Source organism: Gracilinanus agilis, chromosome 5 (assembly GCF_016433145.1).
Source record: "Gracilinanus agilis isolate LMUSP501 chromosome 5, AgileGrace, whole genome shotgun sequence".
NCBI classification, from domain to species: Eukaryota; Metazoa; Chordata; class Mammalia; order Didelphimorphia; family Didelphidae; genus Gracilinanus; species Gracilinanus agilis.
The window spans coordinates 223,624,540-223,640,550 of record NC_058134.1 but is presented as its reverse complement, the minus strand read 5'-3'; the positions used below and the strand labels follow the sequence as shown (position 1 = coordinate 223,640,550).

The 16,011-nt window shown below is 42.8% G+C and overlaps 1 protein-coding gene across 1 annotated transcript in view; it reads left to right on the top strand.

The window, feature by feature from the left end:
* The first annotated feature begins 7,636 nt into the window (after nt 1-7,636).
* Nucleotides 7,637-16,011, top strand: part of RFX4 (regulatory factor X4) — a 102,484-nt gene continuing 94,109 nt past the window's right edge. The window contains exon 1 of the mRNA XM_044679136.1: nt 7,637-7,884. Coding sequence (XP_044535071.1) covers nt 7,767-7,884 — 118 coding nt within the window. The 5' untranslated portion in view covers nt 7,637-7,766. The remainder of the gene's footprint in view (nt 7,885-16,011) is intronic.

Sequence of the window (16,011 nt, the reverse complement as noted above, 5' to 3'; positions counted from 1 at the left end):
CTGGAGCCCAAGTTTCCTCCTCCTGGGATGCTCCATCACACAACTTCCTCTCTTCCTTGGTTTAGAGATGAGGAAACTAAGACCTGAGGAGGGGAAGAGACTTTAGAGAATGACTAGGAAATGGTCCACTTCTCAGGTATGTCTTAGTGGTCATCCTTGGTCTGGGAGGGACTGGCCTGTGATTGCTGAGGTTTCTGAGATGATGGGACTCATCCTTTTGCTCAAGGTCCTTGATCACAGAAGCAGATCTGGAACTCAGGTCTTTGGCTTCTCAGACCCACAATCTTTATACTAAACAACTTTCCTCTCCTCTCCTCTCCTCTCCTCTCCTCTTCTCTCCTTTTTTTTATAACCCTTACCTTCTGTCTCAGAATTTATATTAAGTATAAGTTCCAAGGCAGAAGAATGGTTAAGGGCTAATTAGGATTAAGTGATTTGCCCAGGGCCATACAGCTAGGATGTATCTTAGGTCAAATTTGAACTCAGGCCCTCCTGTCTCTAGGCATATAAAAACATAAAGTTAAAAAAATATCTTCAAGAGGTTTCCCATCTCCCTTCTCTGCTGTAGCTTGTACACCAGGTAGCTGCTCACCTGCCCTGCCCCAAGGTCTAGCTTGCACTTGCCTTGCAATCGAGGAGCCCATCCTCTGGAGGGCCATTCGCTGCCCTCTCCTCAGGACTTCAGAAGCGATCTTGAAGAGTTTCAGTGGCTGAAAAGTCCATCTCCCTGGGGCTGTGCCACCAGCTCATGAAGCTCTGAAATGGGCCAGGCTGGTCCCCAAAGACCTAAAGCTGTAGAGGGAAGGAAACCTGGGAAAGAGGCTGCTGACCAAGAACATCCCTTCTTCCTTGTGCTCAGTCAGATCCCCATTGCCCAGGTACTGCCTCCCTCCCATGGACACTCTCTGCCTATTGAAATTCCATTAGATAACTTTGTGTACCATGTGACCAGCTTACTTGGGAGAATTTTCTCTCTACCCTGGGGAGCAGACAGGGCTGTCACCTCAGGGCAGGGACCCTTTCTGTTTGGCCTTTGTATCTAGCACAGGGGCTGCTATGTGGTGATGCTTGAATAGAATTGAGGTGGGGGAGAGACAGAGACAGAGAGAAAGGAGAGACAGAGAAAGGAGAGACAGAAAGACACAGAGACAGAGAGACACAGAGAGAGGCAGAGAAAGGAAAGGCAGAGAAGAGAGAGAGACAGAGAGACAGAGAAAGAGGGAGGGAAGGAGAGAGGGAAGGAGAGACAAAGAGAGAGAGAAAGAGTGGGGGAGGGAGAGGGAGAGAGTTAAGAAGAGAGGGAAAGAACAAAAGAATATATTAACAAGAATTCACATTTGTTGAGTGTTTTCTGGTTTTTGAAGGAGTTTCCTTATAACAAGTCTATGAAATAAAAATGGGGTAAGGATTACTATTCTTTTCTTAACAGATGAGGAAATTGAGGCTCAGGAAGGGAAGAGATTTGCCCAAAGTCACAAAAGTAATATTGTAAACTCCTAAATATGACAGCTCACTGGAAAGAGTGCCAGGCATAGAAATAGGAGGTCCTGGGCTTAAATCAGACTCCAGATACTTCCTACCTGTGTGACAAGTCACTTAACCCCAGTTGGCTAGCCATTACCACTCTTCTGCCTTGGAACCAATATTTAGCATCAACTCTAAGGCTGAAGGTACAGGTTAAAAAAACAAAGGAAACTTGAAGGTTGTCTTGTCCACTCATTTCGTGTTACAGATGAGGAAACTGAGGCCCATAGAAATGCATTGACTGGACTCAGGTATGCCTATAAGAACATCGATGTGGAGCTAGAAGGGCTTTAGACGTCATCTAGTCTACCTCCCACATTTTATTGATGAGGAAATTCAAGCCCAGAGAAATTATCCAACATCACACAGCCAGGAAATGGCCAAGCCTAGAGTGGCTGATTCCAAACGCAGCCCTCAAACACAGGATCACTTCGCTCATGGCCAAGGCAGGTCTCACACTGAGCCTCCCAGGTCTGGACTCGGTTCTCTTTTTTCCATATAACATTCCATAGCCTGAAGCACCATTATAAGAAAGACATAGGCTGTGTTTAACAGCTACAAAAGCCACCTGCTAGACTTGACAGAGTGAGCAAGAACAGGAAGCAGGGGTGCCTTGCACATAGTAGGGATGATGTCATAAATAAATTTGTTGGACATTTGTTGGACTGAATTGAGTTGAAAGACCCAGGAAGAAGCCCAAAGAAACTGCAGCTGGATGGGCCACTGGGAGGGGTCTCTGCTCCTGCCAACAAGGGCAGGCGGATACAAAGGCCTGGGAGCCTGGGAGCGGGGCTGGCCCAGCCAGAGACTGAGCTGGTCTGGAATCTGGGTCACAGGGTTACCACTAAAGAGAAGTAGTTTCTTTAGCCTGCTCTGTTAGTACCAGAAAGGGAACAATTGGGCTGTTCACAGATAGTCTTCTCTTCCAGGGAAGCAAACAAGTTTTAAGGGAGCTTGGACAAAGCACCCTGGATGAGGAGAGTCTTAGGACCTGGGTTCTGATCCTGGCTGCCTGTGGGATGGTGAATGAATCCATCTGCTTTTCCACAGCGTGGTTTCCTCACTTGCAACATTGCCAATGCACTATCCAACTCTTAATATCTAGTATATGACCTCCAAGGTGTCGAGTACCATATGGGCTCGATGTGTTGAGTCACAGACATTGCAATAGGGGGCATTGCTGCCACTTTCCTCTCAGTATCATCAGAAATGTGTAGAGGTGAGGCTGAGAAGTGACTTGTTCAAAGTCACAAAGGCAGGTAGTGATGGAGCTAGGATTCAAACTCAGGTCCTTTGACTAAAGATTAATCTTCCTAATGCATTGTGCTTTCTGAAGTTCTGTACACAGGGAAGTGAGCAGAAAATAAATGTGAACAAAACACAAAGTAATTTCAGGGGGCAACACTAACAACTAGGGGAAATGGGCTGAAAAGGAGTCAAGGATGTCAAGAGATGGAGGTGAAGAGGGTAAGAATACCAGGTATGGAGGATGTCTTTCTCCAGCCATGCTGAGGAGATATAGATCTTTTATTTCATGGTCATTTGACACATTGATGGACTGCTTTTCATTTTCTATACATGTTATCTAGGAGACCATAATAGAGTTTTCAAGGACTACAACCCTGGGAGGTAGATGCTATTATTTTTCCTATTTCTCTGATGAATAGACTGAGGCATAGAAAGACTAAATGGATTTGTACAGGGTTATACAACTAGTGTCTGAAACAGGATTCAAACTCAGGTCCCTGACTCCAAGGATAATACTTAAACCACGACAGATATGGGCTAGCTGTCCCATGTTTGTTTGTGTGTAGGCTTTTTTCCTTTAAAGAAAGAGTTCTGAACTTTTGGGGTATATTTTGGCCATTTAGCAAATCATCTGGACCTCTTCTCAGAATTATATCTCTAAATGCATAAAATAAAATGCATAAGATTACAACGGAAAGCAATTATATACAATTACAAAAGGATAGGTTTTAAAATATAAATTCAAGGACTCTAGATTAAGAATCTCTACTTTAAACAATAACAGGTCCCTATTAGCTGTGAATATCTATTCCTTCCTTTTCTCCTAGGCATCATCTGTCCTTTCACTAAATGAATAGGAAAGAGCTACAAAATGGGCTGCTCAGTGGGACCAAAATCAGACAGAAATAAACACTTGGCATCTCTCCATGGTGCTTGCTCTGTCTTCCCACAACTACAGAGTAATGTCATCATTATTTCCCCTCCATTTTCTTTAGCTTAAGATATTTTTCTAGGATTTCTCATCCCCACGTTTCCCCCTTTAACAGTAGAGGGCAGACTGAGAAATGTCTCTACTAGGCAGAAAGAAACACTACTATTCTTGGCCAGATGCCATTCCAGTGTATGGCATCGCAGAAGAGGTAAAAACCATCTTAAACTAACAACTTGGCCCAAATTTGTATCTGCCTGCCTGCCTGCCTGTCTATCTATGTATCTATCTATGTATCTGTGTATCTATCTGTCTGTCTACCTGCCTGCCTATCCATCTTATCTCACCTCTCTGTTTATATTTCTTTTTCTTTATATCCACCTACCTATCCACATATATGTATGTATATGCATATGTATATATCTTTATAAGCAGATACAGTGGTAAAGTATCTTTTATATAATATTTGATTTTGTAGAATATTTTAAAATTCCCTCCAATTTCCCCTTTCATATTAAAAAATTTTACTGGTGTTTTTTTTTTGTTTTATTTAATTTTCATTTTTTGATCTATTCTTCCCACTACCCATTCCCAAAGATCTTTCTCTTGTAACACAGAATAAAAAAAGAAAGAAAGAAAGAAAGAAAGAAAGAAAGAAAGAAAGAAAGAAAGAAAGAAAGAAAGAGAACGGGAAAAAAGCAATTTGGTGAAAATAGATAACACATCTCTGAATCTGACAGCAATGTTCCATATCCATAGCCCCCTACCTGCAAAGAGGGGAAGAAGGTTTATTTTCTCATCCCTTCTTTGGTACAAACCCAAGTTTATGTTTTTAAAGACGTGTTCAACTGTATAGAAATAGATAAAACCAATTATGACTGCCTCTGCTCATGTGGCATTATTTTCTTTGATGAGTCAATGAATCCATGATTTCTTGATGTGTGCTCACTTACACAGTGGGTTGTTTATGTAGACAGTATAATATGCCAGGAAGTGTGCTAGACTTGAAATCAAGAAGACCAGTGTTCAAATCCTGCTTTAGTCACTCACTAGCTGTGTGATCCAGGGCAAATAATTTAGTCTCTCTGGGTCTGTTTTCCTTCTCCATAAAATCAAGGGGTCAGAATCTGAGATCTCTTCCAGTTCTAAACCTATGGTCATGTCTTTTAAAAATTAAAATAAAAAATTTAATCAAATACCAAATAGCATTTATATATATATATATATATATATACACATATATACATATATATGTATATATACTATAAAACTGGAGAGATTTATACATAAAACTGAATCTCTATTCTGTATACTCTACTCTCTCTCTTTTCCTCCCCCAAAATATAATACATTTAACATGTAACCTTCAAAGCTACTCTGTTCATCTGTGATTCCATCTGGCTTTCCTATTATTTTCTTCTCATTTTTTCCAGGTTGGAGGAAGTAAGGGTGGGAGAAACTATCCCAATCCCTTTTCTCTTCTCCATTACCTTCTGTTAGAATTGATACCAAGTATCAGTTCCAAGGCAGAAGAACAGTAAGGGCTAGGCATTGGAGGTTAAATAACTTTCCTGGTGGCACACAGATAGGAAGCATCTGAAGCCAGATTTGAACCCAGACCCTCATATCTCCAGGCCTTACACTCTATCCTCTGAGCTTCCCAGCTACTCCTTCTTTTTCAAATTTCTTGGTAAATACTTGTTGGAAGAGGTTGCAGAAGAGATATTTGGTTACATCTAGGTTGGACCAGAGGAACTTTGAGTTCCTTTTCAACTCTGTGATTCTGTGAATCTATGAATTCTATCCAACCCCACTAATTATTTTTTCTTTAAGTAAATTTGTATTTTGTTCATTATAAAGTCTTCCACATACATTTGAAAATGTTACTATATGTGTAACAGATATTTATTCAGTCTTCAGACAGCATAGTTGGTGATTTATTATCCTGAGTCATTTTACAAGAAAGTGACTGGAATTTATTTGGCTTTTAGGGATCCCATTAAAAAAACAAAACTTGATGCCCACAAAAATTTAAAGATCTCAGACACTTGCAACCCACATGTTGGGAGCCATTGGCCTAGGCACTGGGGAGAGAACACATAAGTTCTTCTCCCAAGGCAAAATGGTATTTGACCACAAAGAGGCAATACCTTACCAAATGTAAGATAAGATGGCGGCCTGACTAACCCAAGAAGTGTGGGCCACCCTCTGAGGTTAGATGAAAGGTTACTTAAGACATGACTCATGTGGTCTTTACTACATGATAATTCTACATTTTGCATCCTCTGCACCTTCATCTTCATCTATTAAAACCTTTTTATCCCTTCAAAAATGCATCTAATTTTCTTGTATTTTCCTGTGGCTCTTTCATTTGGTGATACATGTGTTTGGTTTGGGTTTGATTAATGCACCCAGATTATTATCTCCCTTTGTTTGGTCTCTCTTTGTGTGTGTGTCTGTTTGGTTGGATATTTTCAGACCAGACTTATCTCCAAATATCAGGCTATTAGTTAACAGGAGATGAAGAGTTATTGGGTGAGGGATCAACTTAATTAAATTTGCTTAGCAAAGTCTGTGATATGTGTCCCAGGGAGCTGTTTGGGATTGCCTAGTGCCTGGCACACAGTAGGAACAAAATCAATACTTGCTGATTGATTGACTCAGTTGGTTTGGGGCTTTAGGTATTATATGCTCTACTTTATGAATGCTCTATTTTAAAAATATGAAACCTATAAAAAAGATTAATTGCATTGTTATTTTTTGACGTTATTCATTTTTCAGTGGTGCTTCTATTATACAACATTCTAGTATTGCTCTTACTGTCTATGCTTGATCTTGAAAAAATTCTATCACTTTCCAGAATCTCAGTTTTTTCCCCTGCAAATTAGGGATTATAATTAAAAAAAAAAACCAAACCTTTACCTTCTGTCTTAGAATTGATATTAAGTATTAGTTCTAAGGCAGAAGAGCAACAGGCAACTAGAGTTAAGTGACTTGCCCAGGCTCACACAACTAGGAAGTGGGTCTGAGGGCAGATTAGAACTCAGGCCCTTTCAACTCCAGACCTTGCTCTCCAGCCACCTAGCTATCCTTGATAGTGATTCTTGAGATGCTCACTTTACTTTTTTAAAATTTTTAAAATTTTTATTTTGAATATTTCCCCGTAGTTACATGTTTCATGTTCTTTCCCTCTTCCCCAACCCCCTTTAGCCCCGCCCCACCTTAGCCGACACACAGTTCCACTGGGTTTTACATGTATCATTGATCAAGACCTAATTCCATATTGTTGATAGTTGGACTAGTTATCGTTTAGTGTCTTCGTCCCTAATAATATCCCCATCAGCCCATGTGTTCAAGCAGTTGTTTTTCTTCTGTGTTTCTCCTCCCACAGTTCTTCCTCTGAATGTGGCTAGTTTTCTTTCTCATAAGTCCCTCAGCCTTGCTCTGGAGCCTTGGAGATGCTCACTTTCCAAAGCTTGTCGTGCCAGTCAGTTGACAAACATTTACTAGGCACCTATTATGCTAGTCCCTGTGTTGGGGCTCCAAATACAAGAATGAACCAACCCCTACTTTCTAGCAGTTTATGGTCTATCCAGGACAAAATGAGCTGGGGACCAAATGTAAAGCCCCCTGTAACTGTGAAGTGTTTCCTAAAGAGCTGAAATGCTTGGAGGATCAGAAAGATTTTCATAGGAATATAGGAACATATCCCTGGACCTGGAAGGAGCATTAAAGACCATTGAGTTTACTCCCTCATTTTACAGCTGAGGAAATTAAGGTTCAGAGAGCCTGAGCAAATTGCCCAGAGTGATATAGCTAGTAAGGGAGTGAGGGGATTTGAACCCAGGACTCAGTGACTCCAAGCCCAGTGATCTTTCCACAATACCATACCTCTCGATTAATGACAACCAGGGTGGAGCAGGGGAGGAGATCAGGCAAAGCGTTCTCTGGAGTCCCTTCCGATTCTACAGCTTGGCTAAGTTTCAAGTGAAGACAGTGATGAAGTTTTGATTTTTTTTAACACAGTGTAATTAATTGAGTTTCCGAGGCTCCCATTTCCCCACAAATGTTAATGAAACGTTTTTTTTTTTTTTCAGAGAGCTGGATTGAAAGATGCCTCAATGAAAGTGAAAACAAGCGCTACTCCAGCCACACGTCTCTGGGGAATGTTTCTAATGATGAAAGTAAGTATCCAGCATTCTTGTGTCCAATTCTGTTTCACATGGCAGAGGCCAATAGCCTGATCGATCGATGACTCTCCCTCCAAATATTGCTGGAATGGGATTTGGAATCTGGGGAAAACTTCACCTGACCCCTCCCCTGAGGTCCTTTTGCTTGCAGAGGTAACTGTGAGTGCTTAAAGAATACACCTTGGGACAGATGAGTGGCTCAATGGATTGAGAGCCAGACCTAGAGATAGGAGGCCCTGGGTTCAGGTGTGATACTTTCCAGCTGTGTGCCCCTAGACAAGTCACTTAACCCCATTGTCCAGCCCTAACTATGTTTCTGTGATGGAATCAATAAAAAGTATTGATTCTAAGATGGAAGGTAAGGATTAAAAAAAAAAAAGAATTCACCAGGGGAGTCTTCTATCTGGAAGGACCTGCCAAGCTAGGAAAGCTTCAAGGAAGGGTCCAGTGAGGATGATAGATCTGTTGCTTGAGGACCAACCTAACTCATCACCAGGCCAAAAGGAGATTGTATTTTTAGCCATAGTTACCCATGGAGATATTTTACTAAATCACAGAGGGGCTTGATCTGTATTGGGGGAGTGCCCATGTGGACAAAGCCATTGATCTTTCAAGTAATACAGAAGGAACGTGTTCCCTGGCAAAAGAAAACTTTCAAAGAAGCCATTAGCACCTGTGCTATCTTGTAAATTAGACAAGAACCTTGACAAAACATCTTACCCTAGAACAGAAGGCTATATAAGGTTTCGACCTAAGGGAATGTAGATGCTCATGTGCTGGAAGGTCTTGGCTGAAGGGTGCTCTCGCTTCCAGGGTGGTCCCAATCTCATGAACTATAAGGGTGACATTTCAGGCTCGTAGACACAATAAAGTAGCAATAATCTACAGAAGGGATGCTCTAGCATTAAGGGGGATTGGGAAAGGCTTCCAGTAGAAGGTAGAATTTTAGTGGAGCCTTGAAAGAAGCCAGGAAAGCCAGGAGGCAGCGATAAGGGGATGAACATTCCAAGCATGAGGGACAGCCAGAGAAAGTGCTCTCAGTTGGGAAGTAGAATGTTTTGTTTGATAAACAGCCAGGAGGTCAGTGTCACTGGATAGAACAGTACATTAGGGATGGAAAGGAGGTGAGGTATAAGGTATAAGAAAACTGGAAAGGTAGGCAGAGCTTTAAAAAAAAACCAGCCCTTTATTACTGATATTTGTACTAGGATGATCGTTTAGAGTCTACATCCCCAATCATGTCCCCATCAACCCATGTGATCAAGCAGTTGTTTTTCTTCTGTGTTTCTGCTCCCACAGTTCTTCCTCTGGATGTGGATAGTGTCCTTTCTCATAAGTACCTCAGAACTGTCCTGAGTCATTGCATTGCTGCTAGTAGAGAAGTCCATTACATTGGATTTTACCACAGTGTATCAGTCTCTGTGTACAATGTTCTCCTGGTTCTGCTTCTTTTACTCTGCATCAATTCCTGGAGGTTTTTCCAGTTCACATGGAATTCTTCCAGTTCACTATTCCTTTGAGCACAATAGTATTCCATCACCAACAGATACCACAATTTGTTCAGCCATTCCCCAATAGAAGGGCAGCCCCTCATTTTCCAATGTTTTGCCACCACAAAGAGCATGACTATGAATATTTTTGTACAAGTATTTTTCCTTATGATCTCTTTGGGGTATAAACCCAGCAGTGGTATGGCTGGATCAAAGGGCAGGCAGTCTTTTAATACCCTTTGGGCATAGTTCCAAATTGCCCTCCAGAATGGTTGGACCAATTCACAACTCTGCCAGTAATGCATTAATGGGACAACTAGTTTGAGGTGTCTAATAGGCAGTTGGAGATATAAGGCCAGCAGGCAGCAGAGCTCTTGGGGCTGGTTATGTAGATCCAAGAATCATCGGCTTTGAGATGGTCATTGAATCTCTGGGAACCGAGGAGAGCACCCAGGTCTACTGATCTCCTGACTCAACACGCTATTGGGTTTCCTCTGATCTGTCTAATGATGGCTTATTACAGAACTGGAAAACAGATGATTCAAATGTGTGCCTGTAAGTTTTTTAAGTGAAAGAAAAAAGGAAATATAGTGAGCAAATTACAGAAGGTATTTATGATGGTACATGGTAGGCATTTAATAAATGCTTGTTCCCTTGACTAGAGAGATGCAGGACAATAGCAGCCTCATGAGACTGGCTACACTTTCGTCTTCTTAATCCTTAAGGTAGATCCCCTTTAAGAAGAGAGGCAGCTCTGGGGAGGGGCAAGGCAGCTGGTTGGCTCAGTGGATTGAGAGTAGGCCCAGAGATGGGAGGTCCAGAGTTCAGATATGACCTTAGATATGTCCTAGCTGTGTGACCCTGGGCAAGTCACTGAACCCCCATTGCCTACGCTTACCACTCTTCTGCCTTGTAACCAGTACACAGTTTTGATTCTAAGATGGCAGGTGAGGGTTTAAGAAAAAAGAGAGAAAGACAGGCAGCTGGATGCAGTAGAACATCCAACCACTGAAGCTGGGTTATGGAATCTGAAATCACATCTTGTCTCTGCTAATAAATGCCTGTTATTTTTTGGGCAAATCACTTCATCTTTTCCCATCTCAGTTCCCACATCTGTTAAATTCTCAGAGGCTGGACTAGTCAGCCTCTGAGGTCCTTCCAACTCTGAATTATGAACCTGAGTGACATTTCCAGAGTCCTTCAAAATTTGCCAAAGTGTTTTCTGTAAATAATCTCGTTTGAGCCTCACAGTCTTATGAGGGGAGGTATTACAAGTAGCATTATCTTCATTTCACAGATGAAGCACCTGAGCCTTAGATAAGCCATTGTATCTCTTACATATGAGGAGGCTGAGGCCTAGGGCCACACAGTAAATGATGGAGTCAGGATTTGAACCCAGGCCTCCCTGACTCTAACTGTCTAGCCCACTGGGCCACATGGCTTCCTCTTAGATGGGTATTGTTGTTGTTTAGTCATGTAGTTGTGTCTGATTCTACATGAGCCACCATTTAGGATTTTCTTGGCAATGATACTAGAGTGGTTTGCTATTTTCTTTTCCAACTCATTTTACAAATGAGGAAACTGAGGCAAGCAGAGTGAGTGACTTGCTCAAGGTCACACAGCTAATAACTATCTGGGTCTGGATTTAAGTTCAGGTCTGACTCCAGGCCCAGCACTCTTATCTATAGCACTACTTGGTTGGGAATCTCTACATGTAATGGAGGGCCTAAGCACTGAAGCGATAATCATAGGATATAGAAAGGAGATGATCCTTGATGCTCTAGTCCAACACCTTCATTTTACAGTTGAGTAAACTGAGGCCCTGGAGGGGAAGGGACTTGACCAAGGTGGTACAAACAGTAAGTAGAGGAGTCAGGTTTCTATCACAGGCCCTCGGAGTCCCAAGCCAGGGTTCTTTCAGCCTCCCATGCTACCTCTTCAGGGAGATGACATTTTGGACGAGATTCTCTAGTGAGCCATGATGGGTGAGATTCCCCAGGGATCCACGTCGTTCCTCCTGTCGAAGGTGAAATGGCTAATTTAGGACTGCTGGGATCCCAGAAAAGCTACTGACAGACCCTGTTGGCCCTAGCAGAGAAGAATGACCTCATGGCAGCTGGCACTAACTCGCTGCGGGGAAACCTGAACCCTCCTCTTACCTGTGTTCCCTCAGAAGGTGGGGGACGCAGGAAGACAGAGGGATGAGAGTCCTGTCGTCAATTGTAGGCAATGGGAGTAAGAGAGAAAGAGGATGGGGAGCCAGAGGACCTGACTTCAGATTCTCACTCTGCTGCTTGCTATTGTGTGAGCTTGGCTTCCCTTGGACTCTGCTTCCTCATCTGTGAAATGGAAGGATTAGACGTCTAGACTTAAGATTCTATGACGTCTACCTGGACTCTAGATGGCAAACAAGACAGAACACCAGGAAAGGAGTCAGGCAGCCAGACTTGAGTTCCAAACCAGTCTCAGACACTAGCTGTGTGACTATTCTGAGGGCAATGGTGAGCCACTTAAGGTTTTAGAGCTGGATAAAGATATGGCTTAGGAAGCTTTTGTTTATTTTTATTTTTTTTGGCAGCTTTTGTGGAAGATAGATTGGAGAGTGGCGAGAGAGAGAGAGAGACCAGTTAGGAGGTTATGATATTGAAGGTGAAAAGTGTCTGCAGATGTGAGCTAGGGTGGTGGCAATGAGTAGGAATGAAGAAGATAGAGTGGATGAAGGACTGGGGGAGGTAGAATCCATTGGATTTACCACCTGACTGGACATCCTGAGGCTGCTCAGGGAAAATGATAGAATGAGACAAAAGGAACTCAAGTCCCTTCTGTCTGTGGTCCTGTATGTTGTTACCGCTTGGGTGAGATCCCCCACCAGATTGGAATGCAGGGGTAGGATAAGGAGGAGAACAAGGTGAAAGAAGGATGGAGTCATAATAGGTGGAGAGATGTGTGGAGTGTGGTAAAGGGCCACTAAGGGGGAAGAAGGAAGGGGCAGTTGGGTGGTTCAATGTATTGAGATCCAGGCCTAGAATGGGAGATCCTGGGTTCAAATGTGACCTCAGACACTTCCTAGTTGTGTGACCTTGGGCAAGTCACTTAACCTTCATTGCCTTTCTGCTCTTTTGTCTTGGAATCAATACACAGTATTGATTCTAAGGTGGAAGGTAGGGGTTTTAAAAAATGAATAAAGGAGGAAGAATGAGTCCCTCAAGTGGTGGGGCAGGGGGGCTGACTTTTTATGAGTAGTTTTCAAAAAGATTTGTTTTCCATGAGACACAAGTTCACATTTACCTAGGCAGCAGTGTCTTAGTAAGAGAGAAGACTGCTTCTGGGATATATACAAGGGAATGCATCCTGTTGGGAATTATCCACTTCTACTATACTCTCTATTGGTCCATCTCTTAGAGTTTTGTGTTTATTCTCCACTGCTCTCCTACTCCTAGGATCCCAGATGGAGGATTGTAAAAGGCCTTAGAGCTCTCCCAGTCTAGTTCCCCTCAGGCACCAGAGGAAACAAAGATTTTGTCCAAGATCCCACAGGCTACCAACCAGCAGGCATGAAATTTGAGCCCAGATTATCTGATTATAAATCTCAAATTCTTTCCACGAAACCCTGCCAGTTCTTCCGTTTCCCCTACCCACCTGAAGCCCCTTTCGTTGTCAAGCACCAATTGCAAGCCTCATTGCATTCTAGGTTTTTAGCTTTCCTGATTCTGTTCTTATAGGGCCTTGCCACATCATCCGTCTGTCCCACCACCTGCCTTTATCTCTATTGCTTCTATACCTCTTTTGTTGTTGTTGAATCTTTTTAGTTCTGTCTAATTTTTCATGACCCCATTTGGGGTTTTCTTGGCCAAGATACTGGAGTGGTTTGCCTTTTCCTTCTCTAGCTCTTTGGACAGATGAGAAAACTGAGGCAAATGAGTTAGGGGATTTGCCCAGGGTCACACAGCTAGGAAATAGCTGAGGCTGCATTAGAATTTAGGTCTTCCTTATTCCAGGCCTGTGCTATATCTACTTCACTATTTAGCTGTGTGATCTTCCTTTTTTTATACCTCCTTTTATATAATCTGATCCATACCAACCTCCTAGGCTTCTTTCATCACCTCTTAGAACAGGAAATGTCAGAACTGGAAGAAATTTTAGAATACAGAAGGCCAGAAGTAGGAGGGAATGCAGACCACAGAATGTCAGTGTTTAGGGGGACCATAGGCTATATACAATGTTCATAAGCAGCAGCAGGATAGCCATTGGAGGAAGAGTAATGAAAGACTAGATAAAGAGAGGGGATGATCAGAGGCCAGCTCTTAGAGGAGTTGGGAGGTGATGGATAATAGTACAAATTGAGGGTAGGGGTTGGCCTTGGCAAGGAGAAGGGTCACCTCTTCATAAGACTGGAGAAAAGAATGAGAGATGATGTTGAGGGATTTTGAGGTATAGGATTGGGAAGAAGTGAAAGTTCCTGACAAATGGCATTTACTTTCTTGGTAAAGTATGAAGCAAGGGTTCCTTCTAAAAGTGGTCAGGGGTGGAGGAAAGGGTTGGCTTGTGGTAAGGAGTGAAAGTTTGAAATCACCACTGGGGGGAAGGTGATCAAGAGTCATGCAGTATGGAAGGAGCCCAGGGATGGACATGCAGTGGCAAACGCTTAGATGAAATAATTTGGTCTTTGTAACTGACAGTTGGCAAGGTTGTGCAATTTTCTTCATAAGTCATCAGCATCACACAAGAAGTTCATCAAGCTAACTAGATTTACTAAGTACTTAATATGTAATAAGTCCTTGCTCAGGGCTGGGGATACAAAGAAAAGCAAAACAAAACAAAAATAGTCCCTGCCCTCAAGATACTTACAGTCTAAATAGAAGCAAGGAGGGTGGAAGGTGGGTGGTAGATGTTGGATGGTAGATAATGGAAAATGGATGGTGGATGGTGGAAGATGGAAGGTGAAAGGTAGAAGGTGGAAGGTGGAAGGTGGAATGTGGAATGTGGATGGTGAATGGTGGAAGGTGAATGGTGGAAGGTGGAATATGGATGGTGGATGGTGGATGATGGAAGGTAGAATGTGGATGGTGGATGGTGGAAAGTGGGAGTAACTGGAGGTCATTTTGGAACATTGTGATCAGAGATGTGAAAAGGGTCAAGAGATATGAGAGTAAAGGAAAGTATAAAGTTGAGTTTTTCAGTGTAGCTGTAGGCTCCAAAATGGTCCCTAATTCCTCAAAGCCAATGTTTGCCCAAGCTTCCCTTTTACTGTTGAGGGCACCAACATCCTTCCAGTCATTCAAGATCATAACTTCTTGCCTTCCTCACCTCCCATCCCTTCTGTCTACTCGCAGTCCCTTGGTCAGGACTTCATCCCCTCTTGCCTAGACTATTATTTGTGGATAGCTTTCTCTTTGCCAATTCTTCATACAACTGCTAAAGTGATCTTTCTAAAGCATGGGTCTGATCATGTCATTCTCCTGTTCAGTAAGCTCCAGGGACTACCTACTGACTCCAAGTTTCTCTTTCATCTTAAAAACAAACAAACAAACCTTACCTTCTATCTTAGAATCAGTACTAAATATAGTTCCTAAGGCAGAAGAGTAGTAAGGGTTAGGCAATCAGGGTTAGGTGACTTGCCAACGGTCACACAACTAGGAAGTGTCTGAGGCCAGATTTGAACCCAAGACCTCCAGACCTGACTATCCACTGAGACACCTAGCTGCCCCTAATATTATTTCATCCTTTAATTTTTAGTATGTGTGTATATGTGTATGTGTAAGCTTCATGGTATTCAAAGTTAAAAGTACAGCGTACCTATAGATAATTTAAATATAAATGTACATATTAGACTGAATGTACAATTTTTTATCCTGAAGGGGATGTACAGTCAAAAGGTTTGGCAACCAAAGTAGTATGAAGTCAAGATAATGGAGGGTGGTGGAGAGAAAAGTGAGCAGGAGCGATGGCCTGGGAAAAGAAGGGGTGAGAGAGACCAGCCAGAAGTCATGAGGAAGCTGAAGAATAGGGTTGGAAGGTATGAGACAGAATCCTGGGTTGGTTATGGAAAAGTAGAAGTTCTAGGCGATGAGCTCAAGGGAATGGCCATGCCTGTGCATGGTGGAGCAGGAGTTCAGTTACAGCCAATGAAAAAAATTGCCGTAGCTGAAAGACCAGTATTTTTGGGGTGCCGTCACAGTGTATAGAGAAGCTCCCAGGTATGGGAGTCAGGGCTTGGAGTAGAGAGGATGACTGTGAGCTGGTCCTGAAGTCCTGAGAAAGGACGGGGAGGGAGCTAGAGTTGGGCAAATTGTGGCAACCACAGGGGACTAGAGCTCAGTGGAGAGAACCTCAAAGAAGAAAAGAAGATTGCTGAGCCATGGAGGCATGTTGAGGAAGATCAAGATGCAGATTAGTGTCCAGGGGATATGAGAGAAGGTAGAAACAGTACTGGGGAGGGTCAGGGATGCAAAGTCTTTGCAGAAGAGAGGAAGAGCCAGGTTTCCATGACAATGAGGAGGGAGGGAGGAAGGAAGATGAAGGGAAGCTGTCTAAAAGGAAGGGCCGTCTGTTAATGATAGAATGGGCTTCCAGAGGGTATGGTGGAATAGGAAGGAATAGACCTATGAGAGGAGGAGGAGGAGGAGGAGGA